We start from the raw sequence: 27,686 nt of genomic DNA on the forward strand, positions 1-27,686 counted from the left end.
TATATGGTGTGTTCAATGACTGCTCTTACACCTATATGGTGCGTTCAATGACTGTTCTTACACCTATATGGTGTGTTCAATGACTGCTCTTACACCTACATGGTGCGTTCAATGACTGCTCTTACACCTACTGTATATGGTGCGTTCAATGACTGCTCTTGCACCTACTGTATATGGTGCGTTCAATGATTTCTCTTACACCTATATGGTGTGTTCAATGACTGCTCTTACACCTGTATGATGTGTTCAATGACTGCTCTTACACCTATATGGTGCATTCAATGACTGCTCTTACACCTATATGGTGCAGTCAATGACTGCTCTTACACCTATATGGTGTGTTCAATGACTGCTCTTACACCTATATGGTGCAGTCAATGACTGCTCTTACACCTATATGGTGTGTTCAATGACTGCTCTTACACCTACGTGGTACGTTCAATGGCTGCTCTTACACCTACATGGTGCGTTCAATGGCTGCTCTTACACCTACATGGTGCGTTCAATGACTTCTCTTACACCTATATGGTGCGTTCAATGACTGCTCTTACACCTATATGGTGTGTTCAATGACTGCTCTTACACCTGTATGATGTGTTCAATGACTACTCTTACACCTATATGGTGCGTTCAATGACTGCTCTTACACCTATATGGTGCAGTCAATGACTGCTCTTACACCTATACGGTGTGTTCAATGACTGCTCTTACACCTATATGGTGCGTTCAATGACTGCTCTAACACCTATATGGTGCGTTCAATGACTGGTCTTACACCTATATGGTGCGGTCAATGACTGCTCTTACACCTATATGGTGCGGTAATGACTGCTCTTACACCTACATGGTGCGTTCAATGACTGCTCTTACACCTACATGGTGCGTTCAATGACTTCTCTTACACCTATATGGTGTGTTCAATGACTGCTCTTGCACCTACAGGGTGCGTTCAATGACTGCTCTTACACCTACTGTATATGGTGTGTTCAATGACTGCTCTTACACCTATATGGTGCGTTCAATGACTGCTCTTACACCTATATGGTGTGTTCAATGACTGCTCTTACACCTCCATGTTGTGTTCAATGACTGCTCTTACACCTACTGTATATGGTGCGTTCAATGACTGCTCTTACACCTATATGGTGTGTTCAATGACTACTCTTTCACCCATATGGTGTGTTCAATGATTGCTCTTACACCTACTGTATATGGTGCGTTTAATGACTGCTCTTACACCTATATGGTGTGTTCAATGACTGCTTTTACACCTACATGTTGCGTTCAATGACTGCTCTTACACCTACTGTATATGGTGCGTTCAATGACTGCTCTTACACCTATATGGTGTGTTCAATGACTACTCTTTCACCCATACGGTGTGTTCAATGACTGCTCTTACACCCATATGGTGTGTTCAATGACTGCTCTAACACCTATACGGTGTGTTCAATGACTGCTCTTACACCTATACGGTGTGTTCAATGACTGCTCTTACACCTACATGGTGTGTCAATGACTGCTCTTACACCTTGGAAGTTCCACATGGCAGAAAACTCCCTGAGGACCTGCATACAAGAATAGTTGTTGACTAAAAAAGGCCAAAAGATGTACAACGTCAGAAATGCTCAAATGGAAGATAAAGGAATGCAACGTTTCAAACATTGTGGTGATGATGTCATGGAAAAAGATTCCAGAAACAATATGTGAAGTTCAATGTGCTCCACACCCAAGAGTGTTGCGGCACGGCTGGAATCCGGATTTTTACCAAAGTGTGAAAGTGTTTGCAGCTGGACCTATTTTGTGCCAAACATTCACATATTTTTGTAAATAATACATCACTGCAATCCACACACACTGGAGCAGATGGAAGTGAACGTCAGTTTGTAGGTTTCTCTGATTAACCTTTGTAAGATGCTCATAAGGACTAATTATAATTATAAGTAATCACAAAGACTAATTATAAGCATCAGACAGTTACGTAATCATCATGTGTTCAATGCGGGTTTAGTGGGACATTTAACAGCCAAAATACAAAAAGTTTCAAAGATTTGTTGTCGATGTTATTTGTTTTCATAGCAATATCAAATAAAAAAATACATCATAATAGCTGACAAAAACAAAGTTAAAAAGAATATTTAGAATTTTTGACAGTTTAATAGTGACTTTTAATTGGTTTAAAAATAATTTCTGTCTGGGAAAGTGAAGCATTGGTGCTAACATGTCCAAGAATAGGTTAGTTCTGCATCAGTTTTTCCCATGAAAAATAACATTTAATGTTTACACTATGTATCAAATGGAACAATAAACCTTCATGCTCTGCTGCACCAGAATTGGCAGTGGCTGCTTCATCTGAGTTGGACCTCGCAGTTTGTTTTGGTTCATTAGTGAACTGCTGTAACATCGGAAGTGACTAAGATATGAATCAATACCTTGACTGTTTTAATTGTATAATAGCAAAATAGCTACATTTTCATAACTCAATTTAAACTTTAAATTTTTGTTTCATAATAATGTGCTCTTTGTTTTACTTGCACATTTAAGGTAAACGGTACTTATTGTCCATGTGTTCTATATCTTGAGCCAGGACACCTGTTTTGTTTTGCATATCAGTGCTTAATATTTTAGATACCACGAAATACCCACTATACCTATTTGTTAAAGGCTTAATTTTCAATCGCAGCTGTAATAACTTGTTGCAATTCAGTGAAATGAGAATAAGACAACTAATAATACATCATTTACATAATGATACTCAGACTTGTTAAGTGGTTAATCGTAAAAAAGGGGTGCATTACACCAGGGACCGTCAACAACACTAAAAAACAAGAATATTGAAGGTGGAGCAGAGGGGCCACAGCAGTATTCTTTCAGGGGGCCCAGAATTCCGAGCAACGGCCCTGATCATGAGAAAAAATGTTGTAATCTCTCAAATGTTGTCAGACGTCAGGTTGATGTGGACAACTGAGAACACTTTCAGGGAGTAGAGGGTCCTTCAGGTGCATTTGAGACTTAAAAAAAAAAAACCCTCAAGTAAGATCAATGAGTTTCTGCTTTTCCACCACATGTTTCCAACATGGACAACATGAACGATTCCTTTTTGACCATTGAGCTGATTCCTGTCCTGTAAGTAAATTGGGTATTCACCTATACTCGTCTAGACATGTAGTATTCCTGTCCAGCCACTAGAGGTCAGGCTTGTACCTTTTTTATGGTCCTTGTTCCACTTCGACGTCATGCCTGAGGATTCTTTTTAAACCTATAAATATCATTTTCAAATAATATAATTTAGTAAATATAATAAATAATTTATATATATATATATATATATATATATATATATGTCTATCTGTGTTGGCCCTGCGATGAGGTGGCGACTTGTCCAGGGTGTATACCGCCTTCCGCCCGATTGTAGCTGAGATAGGCTCCAGCGCCCCCCGCGACCCCGAAGGGAATAAGCGGTAGAAAATGGATGGATGGATATACATATATAATATATATATATATATATATATATATATATATATATATATGTATATATATATATATATATATATAATAATAATAATATAATAACAATATATAAATATAATAATTTAATATAATAAATAATATAAATCTGTCTGGGTCACAGAGCATTATATGCATTATATGCAAAATGCCCGGAGTTCTCTGCACAAAAACAATCCACGTCTTTACAGAGAGAAAGCACAACGGGCCTGAGCCAGCTAAAGTTAGCGTCGTATTAGCTAATGCTAATTTATCCAGTTAATCTGAAAGACCGTGCTAGCTGCTTATTTTATTGTATCAATGCCGTTGAATGACCTCGTCCCGATGTAGATACCGATCTCTTATCAGTGCAATGTGTGTCAAATCATCATCATATATCAATCATCATATGACCCTCCCTAGTGTGCCTCTGATTGGCTCACCAGTGTCTGACCATGTCTATGACCCAGACCGCTGTTGTGCATCTGGTTTGTGGGAGGAATGTCTCATCGACACAAAAGCAAAAAACCGATCCACATATGCAAATTCAATACAAATACAAAACCAAGCATATTTATATTCAAATCTCAAAAATATATTTACAAATACACGTTTATTTATACAAATTCTTGATTTATTTGTATGTCACATTTTTATATTTATACATTTTATTTGTATATATTTTCAAATCTCAAAAATATATTTACAAATACGCATTTATTTATACAATTTCTTTATTTATTTGTATATCACATTTGTATTTGTATATTTATTAATATATGCATATGTATTAATATCATATTGATATATATATATATATATATATAAGTTGATGTGAGACAATTCTTCGTCCATATAGGTATAATAATTTGTCATTTCCTATCTGGCAACCCTGACCCACACCTGAACCAGAATAGGATCCTCACCCTAAAATACAAGTTACTACACAGTACACAAAAAGCAAGTTATTTTTGTTGTAAGTTGACCCAATCATTAATATTATATTCAATCTAATGGAGACCAAGGAATCCTTTGTTGTAAAAAATGTAAATAATTCAATGTATATACTCTGATGATTATCTTGTGTGATGACTGTATTATGAAAATAGTATATATCTGTATCATGAATCAATTTAAGTGGACCCCGACTTAAACAAGTTGAAAAACTTATTGGGGTGTTACCATTTAGTGGTCAATTGTACGGAATATGTACTTCACTGTGCAATCTACTAATAAAAGTTTCAATCAATCAATCAATCAATCAATCAATCAATCAATCCTCAGACACATGGAAAATGAGGGGGATATTGCCCCCTCACCCTGAGTTCTTATCGGTTTTATGCTGGACCAGAGTTAAAAACAAAATACTGTACCTCGGTTTTCGTTCCAAAAAGAATCATAAAAAAAAAGCCAAGTAATATTTCCCATAAATAATCCTGTATATCCATTTAAAGACATCCCTTTACACAAAAACACATTTTAAAGAGAATAATCAAAGTTTTATTCATAGAAAAAAATGTGAAATACATACAAACGATGGATGAAATAGATAAGTGAACAATTAACGTCACTTTTCTCTTTATTGTTGGCGAAAACGGCGATGAGTGTAGGAGGGGAAGGAATAGCCAGACGGACGCCACTGTCAGAAAGTGTTTTAGTCTTATCTTATTCTGACGCAGTTTTGAGATGTTAGACTTCCTGTGCTCTTAATTTGGCGATCTAGTCTGATACGTCATTTCCTGTTTGTAGCGTTTCTACGTAATATGGGCTCTTGGGTGATTGTGTAAACAGCATTGTGTGTGTTCCTGACTCAAATGTAAGTATACGTCAAATATAGCACGGTTATTAATGCGAAAATGCCTCTAATGTGTTAGATGTAACCTTAACCGGCTGTTTGTTTGCAACAATGTTTCTGCTTGACGACATAATTCGCCAGCTCAACTTTCGCCCTGTTAATACTTCTTGTTAAACAATAGTTACCCTATCCTACCACTAGAGGGCGGCACAGACCTCGTTTAAAGCACTGTCTAAATCAACAGTGCTTATTCTCCATTCATCTCTAATGGACTGCTTTAATAGTCCATGTACATTTGTTTTATAACACATTGTACAGTTTATTATATTATATATAACATTGTACATATCCTGTTATATTATTGCATATTATATTGCCTAAATGTATCCGAATCAGACCACACACACACACCTATACCACACTTGTCCAACTTCATTAAAGAGTGCCTGAAAGCCTCTCTGTGGCCTACTCTCTGACCGGAGTCCTTGTCCTAAGAAGATATCAGACCAGCATTCCGCATCCAGAGTAACCTACTCTATCACAGCCACCATCGTACTTTGCTACAAGTGTGCTCTTGAATTTAGTAGTGTTTTGACACTCTTATCAAAGTGTTGGCACTCGCAACTTTCTTTGGCCCCTTGGTGCATTATCTTGCAGTCGTACTCAATTTAAAAAAATACAAGACTTAATCATCTAGAATTCTTTGTTTGGGTACTCTGGGAAAAAAGACTAGATACGCATAATGTCCGGCCGTACGATAACTGAGATGGTAACCGAAAACCGGGCCATGATTTTGGCTTAAATTTCAGTTCGAAAACCAAATCGTACGAAAATACATGGATGTGTTTGCAATTAAGCTCACTTCTTACACGGAAATAACGTTTATTTACTCCCACTCCTCCCACCAAGGACTGTTTTCACTGCTGGACTCTAGAAAGAGGTTCCGAAGCCTCCGTAGCAGGTCTGTAACAGCTTCTTCCCTCGGGCCATAAGACTCTTGAACGCATCATAATTATCCCCTCAATTCCCCCCCAAATATGGATTAACTCGCTGGAATATAAAGACAATATAACATACATCCATAAACGTGGATGCGTATGCAAAAGTACAATATATTTATCTGTACAGTAATCTATTTATTTATGTCTGCACCTTATTGCTCTACAACAAGCTAATGCAACAAAATTTCGTTCTTATCTGTACCGCAAAGTTCACATTTGAATGACAACACTGCAAAAAGTCAGTGTTCAAAAACAAAAACAAAATTAGGGGTATTTTATTTGAACTAAGCAAAATTATCTGCCAATAGAACAAGAAAATTCGGCTTGTCAAGACTTTCCAAAACAAGTAAAATTAGCTAACCTCAATGAACCCAAAAATACCTTAAAATAAGTATATTCTCACTAATAACAAGTGCACTTTTCTTGGTAGAAAAAAAAGAGACATTTTTGCTCAATATGTTGAAAAATATTCTTAAATTAAGTAAATGCTAGTGCCATTATCTTGACATAATGATATGCGCTCGGCATCATGATTTTTTTTTTTTCATGCTTGAAGTAAGAAATTATTACTTTAAAAAAGTAGTTTTATACTTGTGAGTGTTGATGACACAGCTTTGCAACAGTTGATATTCTAGTTTCAAGCATGTTTTACTCAATATAGGTCATAACATCTAATAATAGTAATATCTTACTGAGATCATTTATAACCAAAACACTTAAAGGGGAACATTATCACCAGACCTATGTAAGCGTCAATATATACCTTGATGTTGCAGAAAAAAGACCATATATTTTTTTAACCGATTTCCGAACTCTAAATGGGTGAATTTTGGCGAATTAAACGCCTTTCTAATATTCGCTCTCGGAGCGATGACGTCACAACGTGGCGTCACATCGGGAAGCAATCCGCCATTTTCTCAAACACCGAGTCAAATCAGCTCTGTTATTTTCCGTTTTTGCGACTGTTTTCCGTACCTTGGAGACATCATGCCTCGTCGGTGTGTTGTCGGAGGGTGTAACAACACGAACAGGGACGGATTCAAGTTGCACCAGTGGCCCAAAGATGCGAAAGTGGCAAGAAATTGGACGTACACGCACACTTTACCAACGAAAGCTATGCTACGACAGAGATGGCAAGAATGTGTGGATATCCTGCGACACTCAAAGCAGATGCATTTCCAACGATAAAGTCAAATAAATCTGCCGCCAGACCCCCATTGAATCTGCCGGAGTGTGTGAGCAATTCAGGGACAAAGGACCTCGCTAGCACGGCAAGCAATGGCGGCAGTTTGTTCCCGCAGACGAGCGAGCTAAACCCCCTGGATGTCTTGGCTCACACCATCCCTTATGCCACCGAAGATGATCAAGAGAAGAATATGGACCCTAGCTTCCCTGGCCTGCTGACATCAACTCCAAAACTGGACAGATCAGCTTTCAGGAAAAGAGAGTGGATGAGGGTATGTCTACAGAATATATGAATTGATGAAAATTGGGCTGTCTGCACTCTCAAAGTGCATGTTGTTGCCAAATGTATTTCATATGCTGTAAACCTAGTTCATAGTTGTTAGTTTCCTTTAATGCCAAACAAACACATACCAATCGTTGGTTAGAAGGCGATCGCCGAATTCGTCCTCGCTTTCTCCCGTGTCGCTGGCTGTCGTGTCGTTTTCGTCGGTTTCGCTTGCATACGGTTCAAACCGATATGGCTCAATAGCTTCAGTTTCTTCTTCAATTTCGTTTTCGCTACCTGCCTCCACACTACAACCATCCGTTTCAATACATGCGTAATCTGTTGAATCGCTTAAGCCGCTGAAATCCGAGTCTGAATCCGAGCTAATGTCGCTATAGCTTGCTGTTCTTTCCGCCATGTTTGTTTGTGTTGGCATCACTATGTGACGTCACAGGAAAATGGACGGGTGTATATAACGATGGTTAAAATCAGGCACTTTGAAGCTTTTTTTAGGGATATTGCGTGATGGGTAAAATTTTGAAAAAAACTTCGAAAAATATAATAAGCCACTGGGAACTGATTTTTAATGGTTTTAACCCTTCTGAAATTGTGATAATGTTCCCCTTTAAAACAAGTAAAACACTAACATAAAATCTGCTTAGTGAGAAGAATTATCTTATCAGACAGAAAATAAGCAAATATCACCCTTATTTGAGATATTTCATCTTACTTAGATTTCAGTTTTTGCAGTGAACAAAAGGGAGTCTCTAACAAGGGAATCAGAAATGAAAGCGGGATTGTGTGTTTTTGTTTGCTCTGTAACTTTATTATACTATAACACACTTTTCTTATGCTCACTTCAAGTACACAGTTGGTACACACACTTACAACACGTACTGCACCCTCAGAAAACAGAGGGCCAGGTTGATAGCACCGTAATACAAAGTACAACAACATGGAGGTCACACACACCATTGTACAAAAGCATTTGGGGGGGGGGGGGAAAGAAACATGATTACACTGACAGCATGTTACTAAAACAGAGTCCGCACATCAAAAGGCTGAGTCGACTTCACAAATGAGCAATAATTCCCACGGACGCCAACATTTTTGTAGAGTTTTCACGAAGGTGGACAGCAATTTATTTTTCTATTTTTTAGCTCCTGTTGTGCAATGGCCAGCCGTCCCAATACTTTTGTCTAATGAGTGTATGTAGGCGGATCAGCCATATTCCATGGCTGCACAAAGATACAAAATAAGACAGAGACAAGAAGAGGAATAGATTGGCTTTGACAACTTTGAACTAATCACTGATGCATAAGCCCAGTATTTTCAGTGTCTATAAATCGAAGCCAAAAGCCCTTTTTTCAGCACACCATTAAATCAAAGCTTGATCACCGTCACCCTCCAGTGGAGGTTCTTCAGTTACGCACAGTTTTATAAAGATGTTCCCTGATAAAACACTCAGTCATTTCTAGTGCTCGCTTGCAGGCTCCGTAGGAAGGTGGAGCTGCAAACTGTGGGGGACTGCAAGATGTGTCCCAACTGTGGGCTCCGGAGGGTCTCCCTGTGGGGCGAGTGGTGGCTTTTTACCTGTGGGTGACCTGATTGTTGAGGAGGCCCGGAGAAGTCTGCTCCGTCTCAGTGCTCAAAGATCCACCTAGCAAGGCGACACATGTCAGACCCAGGTTTAGCACCCACCTTTCCTTCATCACTTTACAAAAACAAACCAAGCAGCTGAGACATGAAGAACATCAAGTTCAATCCCAGAATAGTCCAATCCTTCCAGGTCTTTACCTTACCTTTATGTTGCCAGGCGAAACTTGTCTGTGTGGGAATTCTAAGCGCACCTGCCTCCACCCACAAACACCAAGAGAGTGGATAATATGTGTGAATGCTTTAGAGCATTCAAACAATAAATAGAAACATTTTGGTGTAGAAAACCATATGTGTGAATGTTTCGGAGCATTCACACAATAAATAAATGAATTTTGGTGTAGAAAACCATATGTGTGTTTTTTTTTTTGAGCATTTACACAATAAATAGATGCATTTTGGTGTAGAAAACCATATGTGTGGGTTTTTTTTTTAGCGTTTACACAATAAATAGATGCATTTTGGTGTAGAAAACCATATGTGTGTTTTTTTTTAGCATTCACACAATAAATAGATGCATTTTTGTGTAGAAAACCATATGTGTGAATGTTTTGGAGGATTCACACAATAACTAGAAGCATTTTGCTGTAGAAAACCATATGTGTAGTTTTTTTTTAGCATTTCCACAATAAATAGATGCATTTTGGTGTAGAAAACCATATGTGTGAATGTTTTGGAGGATTCACACAATAAATAGATAAATTTTAGTGTAGAAAACCATATGTGTGAACGTTTTGGAGCGTTCACACAATAAATACGGTAGATGCATTTTGGTGTAGAAAACCATATAAGTGTTTTTTTTAAGCATTTACACAATAAAGAGATGCATTTTGGTGTAGAAAACCATGTGTGTGAATGTTTTGGAGCATTCACACAATAAATAGATGCATTTTGGTGTAGAAAACCATAAGTGTGTTTTTTTTTTAGCATTTAGACAATAAATGGATGCATTTTGGTGTAGAAAACCATATGTGTGAATGTTTTGGAGCATTCACACAATAAATAGATTAATTTTAGTGTAATAAATCATATGTGTGAATGTTAAGGAGCATTCACACAATAAATAGATGAATTGTGGTGTAGAAAACCATATGTGTGAATGTTTTGGAGCATTTACACAATAAATAGATGCATTTTAGTGTAGACAATCATATGTGTGAATGTTTTAGAGCATTCACACAATAAATAGATGAATTGTGGTGTAGAAAACCATTTCTGACCAGAGAGTTCACTTCGTTGCAAAGAGTGAACCCTCTTGCAGCCTCTTTTTGAAGCCACGGACGAACAAAACCAACACAAAGTGACACGGCTATTTTATTTAACCTTTGTAAATTCATTTGTGTGTCTCCCTATTTGTGCAAAGGTAAAAGTTAGCAACATAGCTCCAACAAATACGGGTGGATTTCGATTAAAATTCTTGGAAATGTCAGAAATGGGATTAGGAACAAGTCATTTTATTTCAAATAAATATTGGGAAAGAGGGCCTGGCAGGAATCTGGTAGTTCTGACCCGAGTTTTATAACAACGTACAACATCTTTAGGTCCGTTAGTGCCTCACAATACGAAGGTCCGGGGTTCGATCCCCAGGCTCGGGGTCTTTCTGTGTGGAGTTTGCATGTTCTCCCCTTAACTGCGTGGGTTCCCTGCAGGTACTCTGGCTTCCTCCCACCTCCAAAGACAAGCCCCTGGAGATAGGCCCCTCCCACCTCCAAAGACATGCCCCTGGAGATAGGCCCCTCCCACCTCCAAAGACATGCACCTGGGGATAGGCCCCTCCCACCTCCAAAGACATGCCCCTGGAGATAGGCCCCTCCCACCTCCAAAGACATGTATCTGGGGATAGGCCCCTCCCACCTCCACAGACCTGTATCTAGGGATAGGCCACTCCCACCTTAAAAGATATGTATCTGGGGATAGGCCCCTCCCACCTCCAAAGACATGCACCTGGGGATAGGTTGATTGGCAACAGTAAAATTGGCCCGAGTGTGTGAATGTGAATGTTGTCTATCTGTGTTGGCCCTGCTGCCTGTGTGCAGCTGTGATAGGCTCCAGCACCCCCCGCAACCCCAAAAGGGACAAGCGGTAGAAAATGGATGGATGGATGGATCTTTAGGTCCGGGTCTTACCATTGTGGCAGCTGTACATCCACACACGATGGCCATCATATCGGCAGCTACATTTCAAGATGTTGTTGCTGTAGTCGGACTCGGGCACCTCATAGTTTGGATTAATTATAATCTGTAAACAAATACAATTCAATTACTATTAAGAACTTTATAAAATGTATTTAATTATTTTGACAACACACTGTGGGAGTCACATTGTTTCTACATGTCTACTCCTTTTTCCTTTCCATCCCTGTCACAAACGTCTCCCATGTTCTGTGTACTTACTACTCCTACTGGGTAGAACAGGCAGCCTTGTTAGAATATTTATGTGTAAGTGATCACACAACTTTAGTATGCTTAAAGTCCGTTGCTATAGTTATTAGCTATTGTGCTCAAGCTGTACTTTTTCTATCTGTGCAAGAACAAACCTTGTCTGGGGGGTGGCCTCAGCCGCAGATGTAATCTTTGTTTTAGCCTGCTAACAGCCAAGGACTTCAAGGACCTCAACGAACATAAGACGACAGCACGCAGACGAAGCAGAGACAAGGCGAAATCACAAGGCCCCAGCACATTCCGTCACGTATTGTGCGTACTGGAGCTGCTTTGCATGATATGTGTGACCACTCCTTTTAGAGGCGGCCTCAGTGATGTTGACTGGGGAACGCCTGAATAAATAGAGGGACGCGGGAGCTGTACCTTAGACCGTAGGGCGAGACTGTGACTAAATGTGTTCTCCTCATGAGCAAAATTGAACTCTGTCTCTGCATGATTCCTTGCTTCTTGTCTGTTTAATAGATGTCATCAGTGCCTTAGAGCGTAGGGCGAGACTGTGACTAAGTGTGCAGCTCCATGCGTTCTCCCCATGAGCTAAATTGAACTCTGTCTCTGCATGATTCCTTGCTTCTTGTCTGTTTAATAGATGTCATCAGTGTTTGAGCCTGACAGCCTGCTGATTAGATGGAGCACTGCTGCCACCTAGCTGCAGGCTTGTGTATCGTTCTAACATAAAACGTACAGGTGCAAAAAGGAGCTGTCAAAATACTGTAAAAGAGAAAAAGACTACATTTTAGGAAAAAATCCTAAAAACTGCATAACACATCTTAAATTAAGATGTGAAAATCTAGGACTTTTAAGCTATAAATAAGTATTTTATACTAAAAACAAGCAGTATTCATCTCACAATTCTTACATTAAGCATTCTCGGGATGTTGCAGAACCTTTAAACAAGATTACTGTACCTATGTGGGGGGGGGAAACAAAATATCTTATTTGAATAGTTATTTTCTCAATTTTAGCATTTTTTTTTAACTAAAATAGAAAAAATAACTATAAGATTAAGATTAGCCAATGACTAAAAAGTAAATAGCTCTACAATGCAAAAACTGATATCTAAGTAAGATGAAATATCTCAAATAAGGGTGATATTTGCTTATTTTCTGTCTGATAAGATAATTCTTCTCACTAAGCAGATTTTATGTTAGAGTGTTTTACTTGTTTTAAGGGTCTTGGTCCTAAATGATCTCAGTAAGATATTACAGCTTGTTGCTGAGATTTGATGACCTATATTGAGTAAAACATGCTTGAAACTAGAATATCAACTGTTGCAAAGCTGTGTCATCAACACTCACAAGTATAAAACTACTTTTTTAAAGTGATCATTTCTTACTAGCATGAAATAAAAAATCATGACTTTGACACAATTGTGTCTCATAATTAAAACAGATGACAGCCAAATGGACTTTGCTGTTTTATTTTCAATGAAACAATAGAAAATACGTACTGATATAGTAGTACAGTTGGCACAGTACAGTAAACTGACAGTTAATATTTAACATGTGACATTTCTAACAATTTTGAACAGAAATAGTTCATGCACATTCAGATAAATTCTTCAAAATTACAATTAAAAAATTTTTGGCCGGGGCCGGGCTGTATATATGCGCACTAATTGACTGAAAGAGCACGCACTTGGCGCGATGATGTCATGTTACCGATGGAAAAATGCATTTTTAGACAATATGATTTGCCTGAGCGGCTAGGAGACCCCGAGAGTAACAAGCGGTTGCCTTGTTGCCTTTCCATTAAGAACAATAAATTAGTTTTTAGTATAAGTTTGCTGGTTTCAAGAAATGTAATGCCAAACGCATATCATTATGTCAAGATAATGGCACTAGCATTTACTTCATTTAAGAATATTTTTCCACAAAAGGGCTCTTTTTTTTTTTTCTACCAAGAAAAGTGCACTTGTTATTAGTGAGAATAAACTTATTTTAAGGTATTTTTGGGTTAATTGAAGTTAGCTAATTTTACTTGTTTGGGAAAGTCTTGACAAGCCAAATTTTCTTGTTCTATTGGCAGATCATTTTGCTTAGTTATTTTTTGTTGTTGTTTTTGAACACTGACTTTTTGCAGTGCAGTGTGACTGAAATGTAAGACGGGGGATGGGAGGGGGTGTTATTATTTTACTTTTATTATTTTTCTGTAATTTTTGTATTTTATTTTTAAAAATTTTTTGGTATTCTTGTGTTTTTTTAATATATTTTTTAATTCTTTTTTTGGGGGGAGGGACAAAAAAAGGGTCTGTTTTCTCAGTACTATGATTTCCTCATCAAATGAATAAATAAATATAAAAAAAAAAAAAAGATTAGTCAATGACTAAAAAGTAGAGATGTCCGATATTATCGGCCGATAAATGATTTAAAATGTAATATCGGAAATTATCGGTATCGGTTTCAAAAAGTACAATTTATGACTTTAAAACGCCGCTTTGTACAGAGCGCCAATAAACCTTAAAGGCACTGCCTTTGCGTACCGGCCCAGTCACATAATATCTACGGCTTTTCACACACACAAGTGAATGCAATGCATACTTGGTCAAAAGCCACACAGGTCACACTGAGGGTGGCCGTTTAAACAACTTTAACGCTGTTACAATTATGCGCCACACTGTGAACCCACACCAAACAAGAATGACAAACACATTTCGGGAGAACATCCGCACCGTAACACAACATAAACACAACAGAACAAATACCCAGAACCCCTTGCAGCACTAACTCTTCTGGGACGCTACAATATACACCCCTACCTCAACCTCCTCATGCTCTCTCAGGGAGAGCATGTCCCAAATTCCAAGCTGCTGTTTTGAGGCATGTTAAAAAAAAAAAAAGCACTTTGTGACTTCAATAATAAATATGGCAGTGCCATGTTGGCATTTTTTTTTCAATAACTTGAGTTGATTTATTTTGGAAAACCTTGTTACATTGTTTAATGCATCCAGCGGGGCATCACAACAAAATTAGGCATAATAATGTGTTAATTCCACGACTGTATATATCGGTATCGGTTGATATCGGAATCGGTAATTAAGAGTTGAACAATATCGGAATATCGGCAAAAAAGCCATTATCGGACATCTCTAGTAAAAAGTAAATAGCTCTTAAAACTATGGAAATGTCTGGGAATAAAATGTTAAATCTTGGCAAGCTGCTGAAACCTCAGCCCGACCCTCCATGCGAGAGACACTGCTGTGGACGGTGTATTGTTTGGATAAAGAAGTGAACCGACCTGGAACATGTAATCGCCAGGCTGGATGTCAGTGATGTCGATCCATTGGCAGTCGATGTCGTGTCTGTACGTGTCCCAGCAGCCCACCGTGATGCCTTGCTCTCCAAAGTTGTCGCACACATACTTTTTTTCAATGCCTGCAAGAAGACAACATAACGGTGATGAAAATAGACAATATGCCTCATTGGGCGGGATACGTCGGCTTGGATCTGGCATATGTGTAAACTTCTGCAAGGAAACAGAGCGAACTTCATGAAGCATCTTCAAAGTCATTTTAGTTCATGCCTTTTTTCACCCTGTCACACCAACACATGGCACGGGTGTAAGGGCTAACCCGTTGATCCCAGACTGCTTGCTTGTTTTGAACATTTTCTCATTTACTGTCTGATTTACTAAAAGTTTTAGTATGGGGAACATATTCACCATTAATTAGTTGCTTATTAACATGAACATCAGTAACATATTGGCTCTTAATTAGTCATAATTAAGTACTTATAATGTGTTATTCTGTATTATAAGTATATATCATCATTGGTGGTATGGAGGAGGCATATATGTTTAAGAGTTCTTTCTTTTTACATAGCCATGTTTAGAGTGGCTAGTACTTTTCCTTTGTATATTCTACCAGTCTCTCTTTGTCTTCAGATTGTCTGTTTAGTGTCTTAACCCTATGGAATGTGAAATACAACACCCACTCTTTCCTTATCAGTGTTGCGAGGGGGACAGATGGGGGTTTTCTTTGTGTGCAAAGGAGTTGGCTTTTCCGTTGGAATGCCAGATCAACTAGAGTAGCCGATATGAATGTATTGGTTAAGTTGACCTCCTAAAGCTTTAGTAAAACTTAAAAATATTCAAATTCTGTCTTGATGGTCCTTCTTACTCAGCATATATGTCATTGAAAGAACTTGGGATTGACCAGTAACTTAGATTCCCTGAGAGGGAGAGCTGGTCGACGCAACAGCGGTCATTCGAACGAGTATGACGATACTCCTGGTAGGGGTGTATCCCTTTATGGAGGATGCCTGTGCGTGACTTTGTTTAACGTGGGGAGACTGGTGCACAGACAGTCACTACACGATCCTTGATAGAATCGGGTCAGGGTCCAGTGGTATGGAGTCAAAGACGACTGGGGACCCTTTTCTGCTGCAGCCTTCTTCCGCCATCGCAGCCGTTGTGGTAGTTCTTAAATCTACCGTCTTCCGCCTGCTCCGCCGTTGAGGTCTTCACCGTATCCCTGGCTAGAGGGCAGTCAGGTACTAGGCCTTTGCCAAGGGCCACCTGGGGTAACCGTAGTAAAGGGGTTAACCTCCTAGTGCCCCAAGACCCCATAGAGGAGCCTCCACTGCCGGATGCACTTTAACGTCATGCCCAGGACAATATAAGTATATATATGACTCTTCCAATCACAGGTCCATGACGCTGGTTTGAAATCCCTCCGTTGACTATGCGGGAGTCATCTACCACATTTGAAAAAGTACATCCGAGTAGAGATTAGTCACCTTCATCGCACTCCGAGTCCTCCAGACAAAAACTGGCTTTGTGTCCTTCTGCCACTTTAGTCCCGTTGAGATTAAAGAGGTCGTAGATGGTGAACACCTCCATGCTGTGGTAATGCCTGGCAACCCAACACACACCTCATCACGTAACAAATATTAGCTGTCAATAGAGATGTCCGATAATGGCTTTTTTGCCGATATTCCGATATTGTCCAACTCTTAATTACCGATTCCGATATCAACCTATACCGATATATACAGTCGTGGAATTAACGCATTATTATGCCTAATTTAGGGGGTAGCGGGGGGTGTATATTGTAGCGTCCCGGAAGAGTTAGTGCTGCAAGGGGTTCTGGGTATTTGTTCTGTTGTGTTTATGTTGTGTTGCGGTGCGGATGTTCTTCCGAAATGTGTTTGTCATTCTTGTTTGGTGTGGGTTCACAGTGTGACGCATATTTGTAACAGTGTTAAAGTTGTTTATACGGCCACCCTCAGTGTGACCTGTATGGCTGTTGACCAAGTATGCATGGCATTCACTTGTGTGTGTGAAAAGCCGTAGATATTATGTGATTGGGCCGGCACGCAAAGGTTAATGGCGCTCTGTACTTCTCCCCACGTCTGTGTACCACTCTGTACAGCAGCGTTTTAAAAAGTCGATACCGATAATTTACGATATTACATTTTAAAGCATTTATCGGCCGATAATATCGGCAATCCGATATTATCGGACATCTCTAGTTGTCAACAACAAGGCAGAACATCATGTTTGCAGCTCCTGCGTCCAAACTGAGATCCACTCAGGGGCGTGATAGATAATGTTTGCTGCTTGGCAGACCCACCAGGCAAGGACTTTGGAAAGTGGGGAACAGCAATAAAACTTTTTTAAACAAAGTTAAAAAAAAACATGTGCTGCCATAAAACAGAAAAAAAGGAGACGTGTCGTTCGCAGCTGACCTGTGACAGTCGTGCCACACCCAGGCGTGGCGGCCAATTTTGGGCCGGAAGTCGGAGTGGCCGTTGTTGTGGATCTGCGAGGAGAAGCGCAGCAGCCGGCGGTAGGAGTTGGCGGGCATCTGTTTGGAGGAGGAGGACAGGCAGTTCTCCTCGTAGGCACATTGCAGCATGAACATGGGCCTGTCCTCCATGTAGGTGGTCTGCTCCACCACCTGGGGGTTCAGCACCAGGTCAGGAGCCGCTGTGTGGAGGAACCATCACGTTGTATCATTTCCAGAACATTTTCAGCCACTCGAGGTGTCTCCATGCAACATTTCCACACCCCACACAGGGGACCTTGCACATTGGCCGATACCGAAGTTGATCTGATACGATATCAGCAGGAATTACACATACTTTGATAATTTTGTAGTGTGGAATGTTAAGTGAAATGACTTAAACAGAGAACTATGGCAGGTATGAAAACATTAACCTATTTGTTATTAAGCGTTTGGAAGGGACTTGTGATGTCTTTAAGTTGAAGTGGGGTGGTAATTTGTTGGTGGTTTTTTGTGACACCTAGTGGCCACAATAATTGGTCCAACAAATTACCACTCCACTTCAACTTAAAGATATCACAAGTCCCTTCCAAACGCTTAATAACAGATAGGTTAATGTTTCAGCTTACGGAGTAGTTGAATGATGCGAACACTTTTGTTACTGGATTCTGCCATGGAGACTTTGCATGTGTAAGTAATACCCAACTGTAATTATTTTGTACAAATGTCGTGTTTTTTTCACTTAAGGCAGTACTTCTCAATTATTGTCTGTTTCGACCAATCCCCGCTGTGACTATAAATATATACTTTGTCTACCTCTGCATAACGCTGTATCCTTGTTATCATGAAATAAATAAAAAATAAATACAAAAATATAACCTACTCAGTGGCCTAGTGGTTAAGAGTGTCCGCCCTGAGATCGGTAGGTTCTGAGTTCAAACCCCGGCCGAGTCATACCAAAGACTATAAAAATGGGAGTCTTTACCTCCCTGCTTGGCACTCAGCATCAAGGGTTGGAATTGGGGGTTAAATCACCAAAAATGATTTTCGGGCGCGGCCACCACTGATGCTCACTGCTCCCCTCACCTCCCAGGGGGTGATCAAGGGGGATGGGTCAAATGCAGAGAATCATTTCGCCACACCGAGTGTGTGTGTGACAATCATGGGTACTTTAAATTTAATATAGAGCAACTTAAAACAAAGAATAAGTTTATTGACACTGTTTTTTAGTGTCTAAAATGAATTCAATGACCCTGAAATAAAAAAGAAAATTAAATTCCTATTTAAACTACAACATATTTTTGAAACGACTTAAACCATTTAATACTGAAATAAATGTAATTGAATCAACTCAATAAATAATAAATAATACATTCAAACTGATCAGCATAATGACCTCAGTAGCACAATAATTATATACAACACTTTAACCTACAAAACAAAATTGAATAAAACAATTTGTTGGGATATCTGTTTTTTATGAATTCAAATGAGGAAGTCAGAATTAATAAGCACGTTTTGCGGGGCACAGCTTTCTGGAGAGGGTTCGAAACATTATACTGCATGATACTGATAAAGCATGTCATCCTGGCATCGTCTACAGCAGTGGTTCTTAACCTGGGTTCGATCGAACCCTAGGGTTTCGGTGAGTCGGCCTCAGGGGTTCAGCGGAGCCTACGCCACGGAGGTAAAGACACATCCGACTTATCGTGTAAATAAAAACTTCTCCCTATCAGCGTATTATGGACCCAACAATGTTACCCCTAATTTTCCATCTGATTTGCAGGTTGTTTGATTGATCGATTTAAACTTTTACTAGTAGATTGCAAAGAAAGAGAATACATTATATGAAACAGTACAGCTTACACAGTACAGTACATATTCCGTACAATTGACCACTAAATGGTAACACCCGAATAAGTTTTTCAACTTGTTTAAGTCGGGGTCCACGTTAATCAATTCATGGTAATGTGTGTAAGGTGTGTAATTTGTTGTGAGTTCATGCACTGTGTTGGTTTTGTTCTTTGAACAAGGCGATGTTCATGCACAGTTCATTTTGTGCACCAGTAATAAAACATATGACTTTTTCTTGAATTTGAAAAAAAAAAACATTTTATTTTTCACGAAAGAAGGGTTCGGTGAATGCGCATATGAAACTGGTGGGGTTCGGTACCTCCAACAAGGTTAAGAACCACTGGTCTACAGCCTCCAATATTTAATTTGTGTAAATGACTTCACGAAAGTATGAGAAAAGACCAAACTTGTGTGCTTATTGGTGGACATTTAGATGGTAACTGACTGTCCAGCTTTGGCTAAGAAAACAGGCTAAGGGACTGCTTGTATCGGAGCGATAAAGTCTGAGATTTATTGTCGATGCAAGCCGACATAGTACGATATTTATTTTATTAGCTGATATATATATATATATATATATATATATATATATATATATATATATATATATATATATACACATACACAGGTAAAAGCCAGTAAATTAGAATATTTTGAAAAACTTGATTTATTTCAGTAATTGCATTCAAAAGGTGTAACTTGTACATTATATGTATTCATTGCACACAGACTGATGCATTCAAATGTTTATTTCATTTAATTTTGATGATTTGAAGTGGCAACAAATGAAAATCCAAAATTCCGTGTGTCACAAAATTAGAATATTACTTAAGGCTAATACAAAAAAGGGATTTTTAGAAATGTTGGCCAACTGAAAAGTATGAAAATGAAAAATATGAGCATGTACAATACTCAATACTTGGTTGAGCTCCTTTTGCCTCAATTACTGCGTTAATGCAGCGTGGCATGGAGTCGATGAGTTTCTGGCACTGCTCAGGTGTTATGAGAGCGCAGGTTGCTCTGATAGTGGCCTTCAACTCTTCTGCGTTTTTGGGTCTGGCATTCTGCATCTTCCTTTTCACAATACCCCACAGATTTTCTATGGGGCTAAGGTCAGGGGAGTTGGCGGGCCAATTTAGAACAGAAATACCATGGTCCGTAAACCAGGCACGGGTAGATTTTGCACTGTGTGCAGGCGCCAAGTCCTGTTGGAACTTGAAATCTCCATCTCCATAGAGCAGGTCAGCAGCAGGAAGCATGAAGTGCTCTAAAACTTGCTGGTAGACGGCTGCGTTGACCCTGGATCTCAGGAAACAGAGTGGACCGACACCAGCAGATGACATGGCACCCCAAACCATCACCCAACCATGCAAATTTTGCATTTCCTTTGGAAATCGAGGTCCCAGAGTCTGGAGGAAGACAGGAGAGGCACAGGATCCACGTTGCCTGAAGTCTAGTGTAAAGTTTCCACCATCAGTGATGGTTTGGGGTGCCATGTCATCTGCTGGTGTCGGTCCACTCTGTTTCCTGAGATCCAGGGTCAACGCAGCCGTCTACCAGCAAGTTTTAGAGCACTTCATGCTTCCTGCTGCTGACCTGCTCTATGAAGATGGAGATTTCAAGTTCCAACAGGACTTGGCGCCTGCACACAGCGCAAAATCTACCCGTGCCTGGTTTACGGACCATGGTATTTCTGTTCTAAATTGGCCCGCCAACTCCCCTGACCTTAGCCCCATAGAAAATCTGTGGGGTATTGTGAAAAGGAAGATGCAGAATGCCAGACCCAAAAACGCAGAAGAGCTGAAGGCCACTAATAGAGCAACCTGGGCTCTCATAACACCTGAGCAGTGCCAGAAACTCATCGACTCCATGCCACGCCGCATTAACGCAGTAATTGAGGCAAAAGGAGCTCCAACCAAGTATTGAGTATTGTACATGCTCATATTTTTCATTTTCATACTTTTCAGTTGGCCAACATTTCTAAAAATCCCTTTTTTGTATTAGCCTTAAGTAATATTCTAATTTTGTGACATTTTCAAAATATTCTAATTTACTGGCTTTTACCTGTATATATATATATATATATATATATAATATTGTGGAGAATGCATATACAGTATGTTTAAGAGTTATTTCTCTATTCATAGCCATTTTTGGAACATATAGTACTTTTCCTTTGTATATTCTACCAGTTTCTCTTGTCTTCAGAGGGTCTGTTTAGTGTCTTAAACCATCGGAATGTGAATACAACCTCCAATTCTTCCTTATCAGTGTTGCGAGAGGGAGAGGTGGGGGCTTTCTTTGTGTGCAAGAAGTTGGCTCTTCCATTTGAATGTCAGATCAACTAGAGTAGCTGATATGAACGTATTGGTTAAGCTGATCTCCTGAAATGTCAGTAAAACTTGATAATATTCCTATTCTGTTTTGATGGTCCGTCTTACTCAGCATATATGTCATCGAAAGAACTTGGGATTGACCAGTAACTTAGATTCCCTGGGAGAAAGAGCTGGTCGATGCAACAATATATATACATATATATATATATATATATATATATATATATATATATATATATATATGTGTGTATGGTCGAGGTTTCTGTGGTTTATCCGTTATACAGTGCTCAATACCGGGGTAGAGCGGAATATGTTAGGTCAGGAAAAAACACAAGAGGATATATATATATATATATATATATATATACATATATATATATATATATATATGCCAAATGTTTGGACACACCTTCTCATTCAATGTGTTTTCTTTATTTTCATGACTATTTACATTGTAGATTGTCACATCAAAACTACGAATGAACACATGTGGAGTTATGTACTTAACAAAAAAAGGTGAAATAACTGAAAACATGTTTTATATTCTAGTTTCTTCAAAATAGCCACCCTCTGCTCTGATTACTGCTTTGCACACTCTTGGCATTCTCTCCTTGAGCTTCAAGCACACCTGTGTGTATAAATATATGTATATATATATATATATATATATATATATATATATCTCCTACATGCAACATAATTGATAAAACTGAACAATAAAATGTGATCCAGTACAAAAAGTTTCAAGAATTGCCAATCTAGAGAACAGGTTTTGTGTAACAGGATTACACAAAACCTGCAAGACCAATTCTATGAATCTTTGGAGAAGAATGTTGTCAGCGTTTAGTTTAGAACACTTATCATACTCTTTGGAATGCTTTAGTTTAATTGCACTTACAGTGCAGCACATCCGCCAACAGTGTTTTGCAATGTCGGGGGAGCCGACACCCATCATGAGCCAGATGGCTGGGGTTGCAGCGTAGATATCGTCACTATTGCAACACTACTGCGGAGGATTTTTTTTTTTTTTCAACGAAGATAAATAAAACCTGAGATTTCTGGGAAACTATATAAACAGGAAAAGCCACCGGAAAAAAGAAAAGTTCCGCGAGGAAAACGGGGGGCTCAATACTGTGGAGCGAGCTTGCGGTTAAGGCTTGAACTTCTACAATTTCTGAGGCTGTGACTGTGTACAGGCTTGACTGGTAATTGGATGAGAAAGCGAAGAAGGCAAATGAGAAGAAGGCTGCAGCATGTTGACAAAAAGTTTGCAGCTGTTAAAGTTAAAGTGCCAATAATTGTCACACACACGCGAGGTGTGGCAAAATTATTCTCTGCATTTGACCCATCGCTCTTGATTACCCCCTGGGAGGTGAGTGGAGCAGTGAGCAACAGCGGTGGCCGCGCCCGGGAATCATTTTTGGTGATTTAACCCTCAATTCCAACCCTTGATGCTGTGTGCCAAGCAGGGAGGTAATGGGTCCCATTTTTATAGTCTATGTATGACTCGGCCTACCGATCTCAGGGCGGACACTCTAACCACTAGGCCACTGAGTATCAGTGTTGGGTTAGTTACTGAAAACCAGTGACTAGTTAGTTACTTTATTTCAAAAGTAACTCAGTTACTAACTCAGTTACTTACACCAAAATGTAATGCGTCACTGTGAAAAGTAACTATTTAGTTACTTATATGTATATTTTATTTTTTTATTTTTTTGAAGGCCCCCTTTATTGCCTTTTTAGCCTTCATTTCAGTACTGTTATTGCACTGGAGAATAATACAATCTGTTGATCAACTTGACATGCATTTGCATCACTGAACTCTGCTAAGCAATGTGCTCTACATACAACACACAAAGACAAAGATATGTTTCAAAGGGCCAATTTGTTTCAGGCCAGAACAAATTGACAAAACTATTTTAAAATAGCTGCAACATAACATACATAAGTAACAAACAGCATAATAACAACATAGCTGTAAACTAAGGAAGGCACACACTACATACACAAAGCCTAACCAGGCGTTTTTTTCTCTCAAGGAATTCTGAAATAAAATCATGTCTGAAGCCCAGAACATTCTACACATTTCCCCAGTTTTAGTTTAGATATAAGGAAAGATTGGCCTGGCCCACTAGCATCCCTCTTTATGTTTGTGAACTTTATAGTCCATACATTTAGAGTGATGTGATAATCAAACACTCTAGAAGTCTCGAATGAAAGAGCAACAGTATATAGGAGAATTGACAGAGTGTGTGTACCTTCAGCGCGCAGTGCCTCGTTAAAATCCAGCCGCTGTTGCTTAGGAGGTGAAGTGTGTCTGTCTTTACTAGCTTCGTCGAAGCATGTTGCTTTTGTAGCTGTTTCAGCAGATTTGAATTGCTAGGATAGGATCTTTGATCCAAGACACAACTTACATTTAACTAAAATGTTCTTTTCTTTGTGGTCGACAAAAGAAAAGTAGTGAGAATATCTCCATGATAAGAAACTCGGCTTCGGGCTTCGCCATGACGTCTTGTTAGTAAACACAGACACGCCCCCTCCCACACACACACGCCTCTTCCTTGTCGCCTCTTCCGCAGCGCTCCAATAAAACACACTCAGATCTTCTCGGTTTCTAGCCGATACTACATAAAAAATAACGTCAAATAACGCAGTAACGCATCATGTAGTAACGGTAACAGAGTTACTGAATATAAAAAATAATGCGTTAGATTACTAGTTAGTCCCAACACTGCTGAGTATTATTTGGTGTGGTATTTGTTCTTATTAAGTCATCGATGTCACCGATGTGATTGTAAAGCTGAATCAGCCAACTTACTCTCCGAGCAGGAAACTCCAGCAGCATTGTGTGCGGCCCCCTTGGGACAAGCGAGGTGGTCTCCATGGTGCAGACAGTGGGACAACGACATCTCAGTACCAGAGCAGCGGACGCCGCTCATCACCACACTGTCTGCACTCACCTCGCCTTGCCAGTACCACGCCTCCTGTAGACAACATATTTAACACAAGACATCAGCATCATTCCATCCATCTTTAGTTGAACTTGTTCTACACTTAAGTGACCAGAGGGGCTTTTATTATTGGTTTTCATAAGAGGCTAATGTTGGCCTTCTCCTTGGACACTGGAACATCAATGGGATGTGCAATGCAGGAATTAGGCTCACGGTTGATATATCACGCCATAATTCTTATATATTGAAATATCCAAATGTCATTGTCAAGTGGGACAATGTATTTGGAGATTATGTAATTTCACCTATTTGGGGTAAAAATATTTTTTGCAAACAAGTAATTATAGTCTGGAAATAATGTGTTGTTTTTGAGTGTCGGTGCTGGTCTAGAGCTCGTCAGCGTAACCGTGTAATACTCTTCCATATCAGTAGGTGGCAGCAGGTAGCTATCAGCTTTGTAGATGTCGGGAACACGCCGTGTGAGTCGACGAGGGATTGTTGTCGTATCTAATCCTTCATAGCGACAGCCATCAGACTGTATAAAGCAGTGGTCCCCAACCTTTTTGTAACTGCGGACCGGTCAACGCTTAAAAATGTGTCCCACGGACAGGGGGGGGGGGGGGTTTAATTTTTTTTATTTTATTTATTTTTTTTGTCATAAAAAAATACAATCATGCATGCTTACGGACTGTATCCCTGCAGACTGTATTGATCTATATTGATACATAATGTAGGAACCAGAAATATTTTGTGCGAATGAGTGTGAATGAGTTTAATGGGGGAGGGAGGTTTTTTGGGTTGGTGCACTTTTTAATTTTTTTTTAATTTAATTTTTTTTTTAATTTTTTGTGCCCGGTACCAATCGATCCACGGACCGGTACCGGGCCGCGGCCCGGTGGTTGGGGACCACTGGTATAATGCATATGTTCCTTTTTGACTGTACTTGAATGTATTATAGACTGTATTTATATTAATCACATGTGAATAATGCTATATAATAGACTGTATTTATATTATTCACATGTGAATAATGCTGTATAATAGACTATTTATATCACTCACATGTGAATAATGCTATATAATAGACTGTATTTATATTATTCACATGTGAATAATGCCATATAATAGACTGTATTTATATTATTCACATGTGAATAATGCTGTATAATAGACTATTTATATTATTCACATGTGAATAACGCTATATAATAGACTTTATTTATATTATTCACATGTGAACAATGCTGTATAATAGACGGTATTTATATTATTCACATGTGAATAATGCTGTATAATAGACTGTATTTATATTATTCACATGTGAATAATGCTGTATAATAGACTGTATTTATATTATTCACATGTGAATAATGCTGTATAATAGACTGTATTTATATTATTCACATGTGAATAATGCTGTATAATAGACTGTATTTATATTATTCACATGTGAATAATGCTGTATAATAGACTGTATTTATATTATTCACATGTGTACAATGCTATATAATAGACTGTATTTATATTATTCACATTTGAATAATGCTGTATAATAGACTGTATTTATATTATTCACATGTGAATAATGCTGTATAATGCTAATGCACGTGTGCGCTAACTCTCGCTTTCGTCAAACTCAAATCCCCTTAATAAAACAAAAGCAGTATTTAATACAAAACATTGTTTAACATGTAACATGTACGTTCTGGTAGTAGAATCTACATGCTGTGTCTGACCACTGGAGTGCACTGTGGTTTCTCTTTCGCATCATCCGACTACATGGGTGACTTTACAACACAGTATCTATGACTAACTCATTTTAGCTACGGGGCTGCATGGAGGAAAAACTGATCCCACGCGTCATGCCAGTAAAACTTTTAGTAACACTTTAGTATGGGGAACATATTCACCATTAATTAGTTGCTTATTAACATGCAAATTAGTAACATATTGGCTCTTAATCAGTCATTATTAAGTACTTATTAATGCCTTATTCTGCATGGCCTTATTATACAACCCAAACCCTAACACTAACCCTCTAACCCTAACCCTAACCAAATAACTCTAAATTAAGTCTTTGTTACTTAGAATATGTTCCCCATACTAAAGTGTTACCAAACTTTTAAATAAAAAGACAACTTCAGATTGTTTTACTTTGGCCATAAACATAACCACATTCTTCAAATGTACTTATTACAAATAATCCTCAAACTAATACAAATTTGTGTAGTTTCAAAAACACCAAGAAGAACACAACGAGCTTGGACTCTGTCTCTGTGTTTTTACAAAGCCATTCAACTTTAAGCACTTCCTGTTCAGCATTCTCATGTTGGCAGTTCACCATTAAAGGGGAACATTATCACAATTTCAGAATGGTTAAAACCATTAAAAATCAGTTCCCAGTGGCTTATTATATTTTTCGAAGTTTTTTTCAAAATTTTACCCATCACGCAATATCCCTAAAAAAAGCTTCAAAGTGCCTGATTTTAACCATCGTTATATACACCCGTCCATTTTCCTGTGACGTCACATAGTGAAGCCAACACAAACAAACATGGCGGAAAGAACAGCAAGCTATAGCGACATTAGCTCGGATTCAGACTCGGATTTCAGCGGCTTAAGCGATTCAACAGATTACGAATGTATTGAAACGGATGGTTGTAGTGTGGAGGCAGGTAGCGAAAACAAAATTGAAGAAGAAACTGAAGCTATTGAGCCATATCGGTTTGAACCGTACGCAAGCGAAACCGACGAAAACGACACGACAGCCAGCGACACGGGAGAAAGCGAGGACGAATTCGGCGATCGCCTTCTAACCAACGATTGGTATGTTTGTTTGGCATTAAAGGAAACTAACAACTATGAACTAGGTTTACAGCATATGGAATACATTTGGCAACAACATGCACTTTGAGAGTGCAGACAGCCCAATTTTCATCAATTAATATATTCTGTAGACATACCCTCATCCGCGCTCTTTTCCTGAAAGCT

General features: G+C 38.9%; 1 protein-coding gene across 2 annotated transcripts in view; it reads right to left on the bottom strand.

Annotated features, from left to right (window-relative positions):
* Window positions 1-8,421: 8,421 nt before the first annotated feature.
* LOC133623086 (lysyl oxidase homolog 2B-like) overlaps window positions 8,422-27,686 on the bottom strand; it is a 92,241-nt gene continuing 72,976 nt past the window's right edge. Inside the window, exons 9-14 of one of the 2 annotated variants that reach the window (XM_061986045.1) lie at window positions 24,563-24,728; window positions 17,517-17,757; window positions 16,566-16,681; window positions 15,067-15,203; window positions 11,518-11,629; window positions 8,422-9,395 (exon numbers count right to left, since the gene is read on the bottom strand). In XM_061986045.1, coding sequence (XP_061842029.1) covers window positions 9,325-9,395; window positions 11,518-11,629; window positions 15,067-15,203; window positions 16,566-16,681; window positions 17,517-17,757; window positions 24,563-24,728 — 843 coding nt within the window. In that variant the 3' untranslated portion in view covers window positions 8,422-9,324. The remainder of the gene's footprint in view (window positions 9,396-11,517; window positions 11,630-15,066; window positions 15,204-16,565; window positions 16,682-17,516; window positions 17,758-24,562; window positions 24,729-27,686) is intronic. The other variant, XM_061986046.1, reaches the window with a different exon arrangement.

The sequence above is a fragment of the Nerophis lumbriciformis genome, linkage group LG12 (genome assembly GCF_033978685.3).
Source record: "Nerophis lumbriciformis linkage group LG12, RoL_Nlum_v2.1, whole genome shotgun sequence".
NCBI classification, from domain to species: domain Eukaryota; kingdom Metazoa; phylum Chordata; class Actinopteri; order Syngnathiformes; family Syngnathidae; genus Nerophis; species Nerophis lumbriciformis.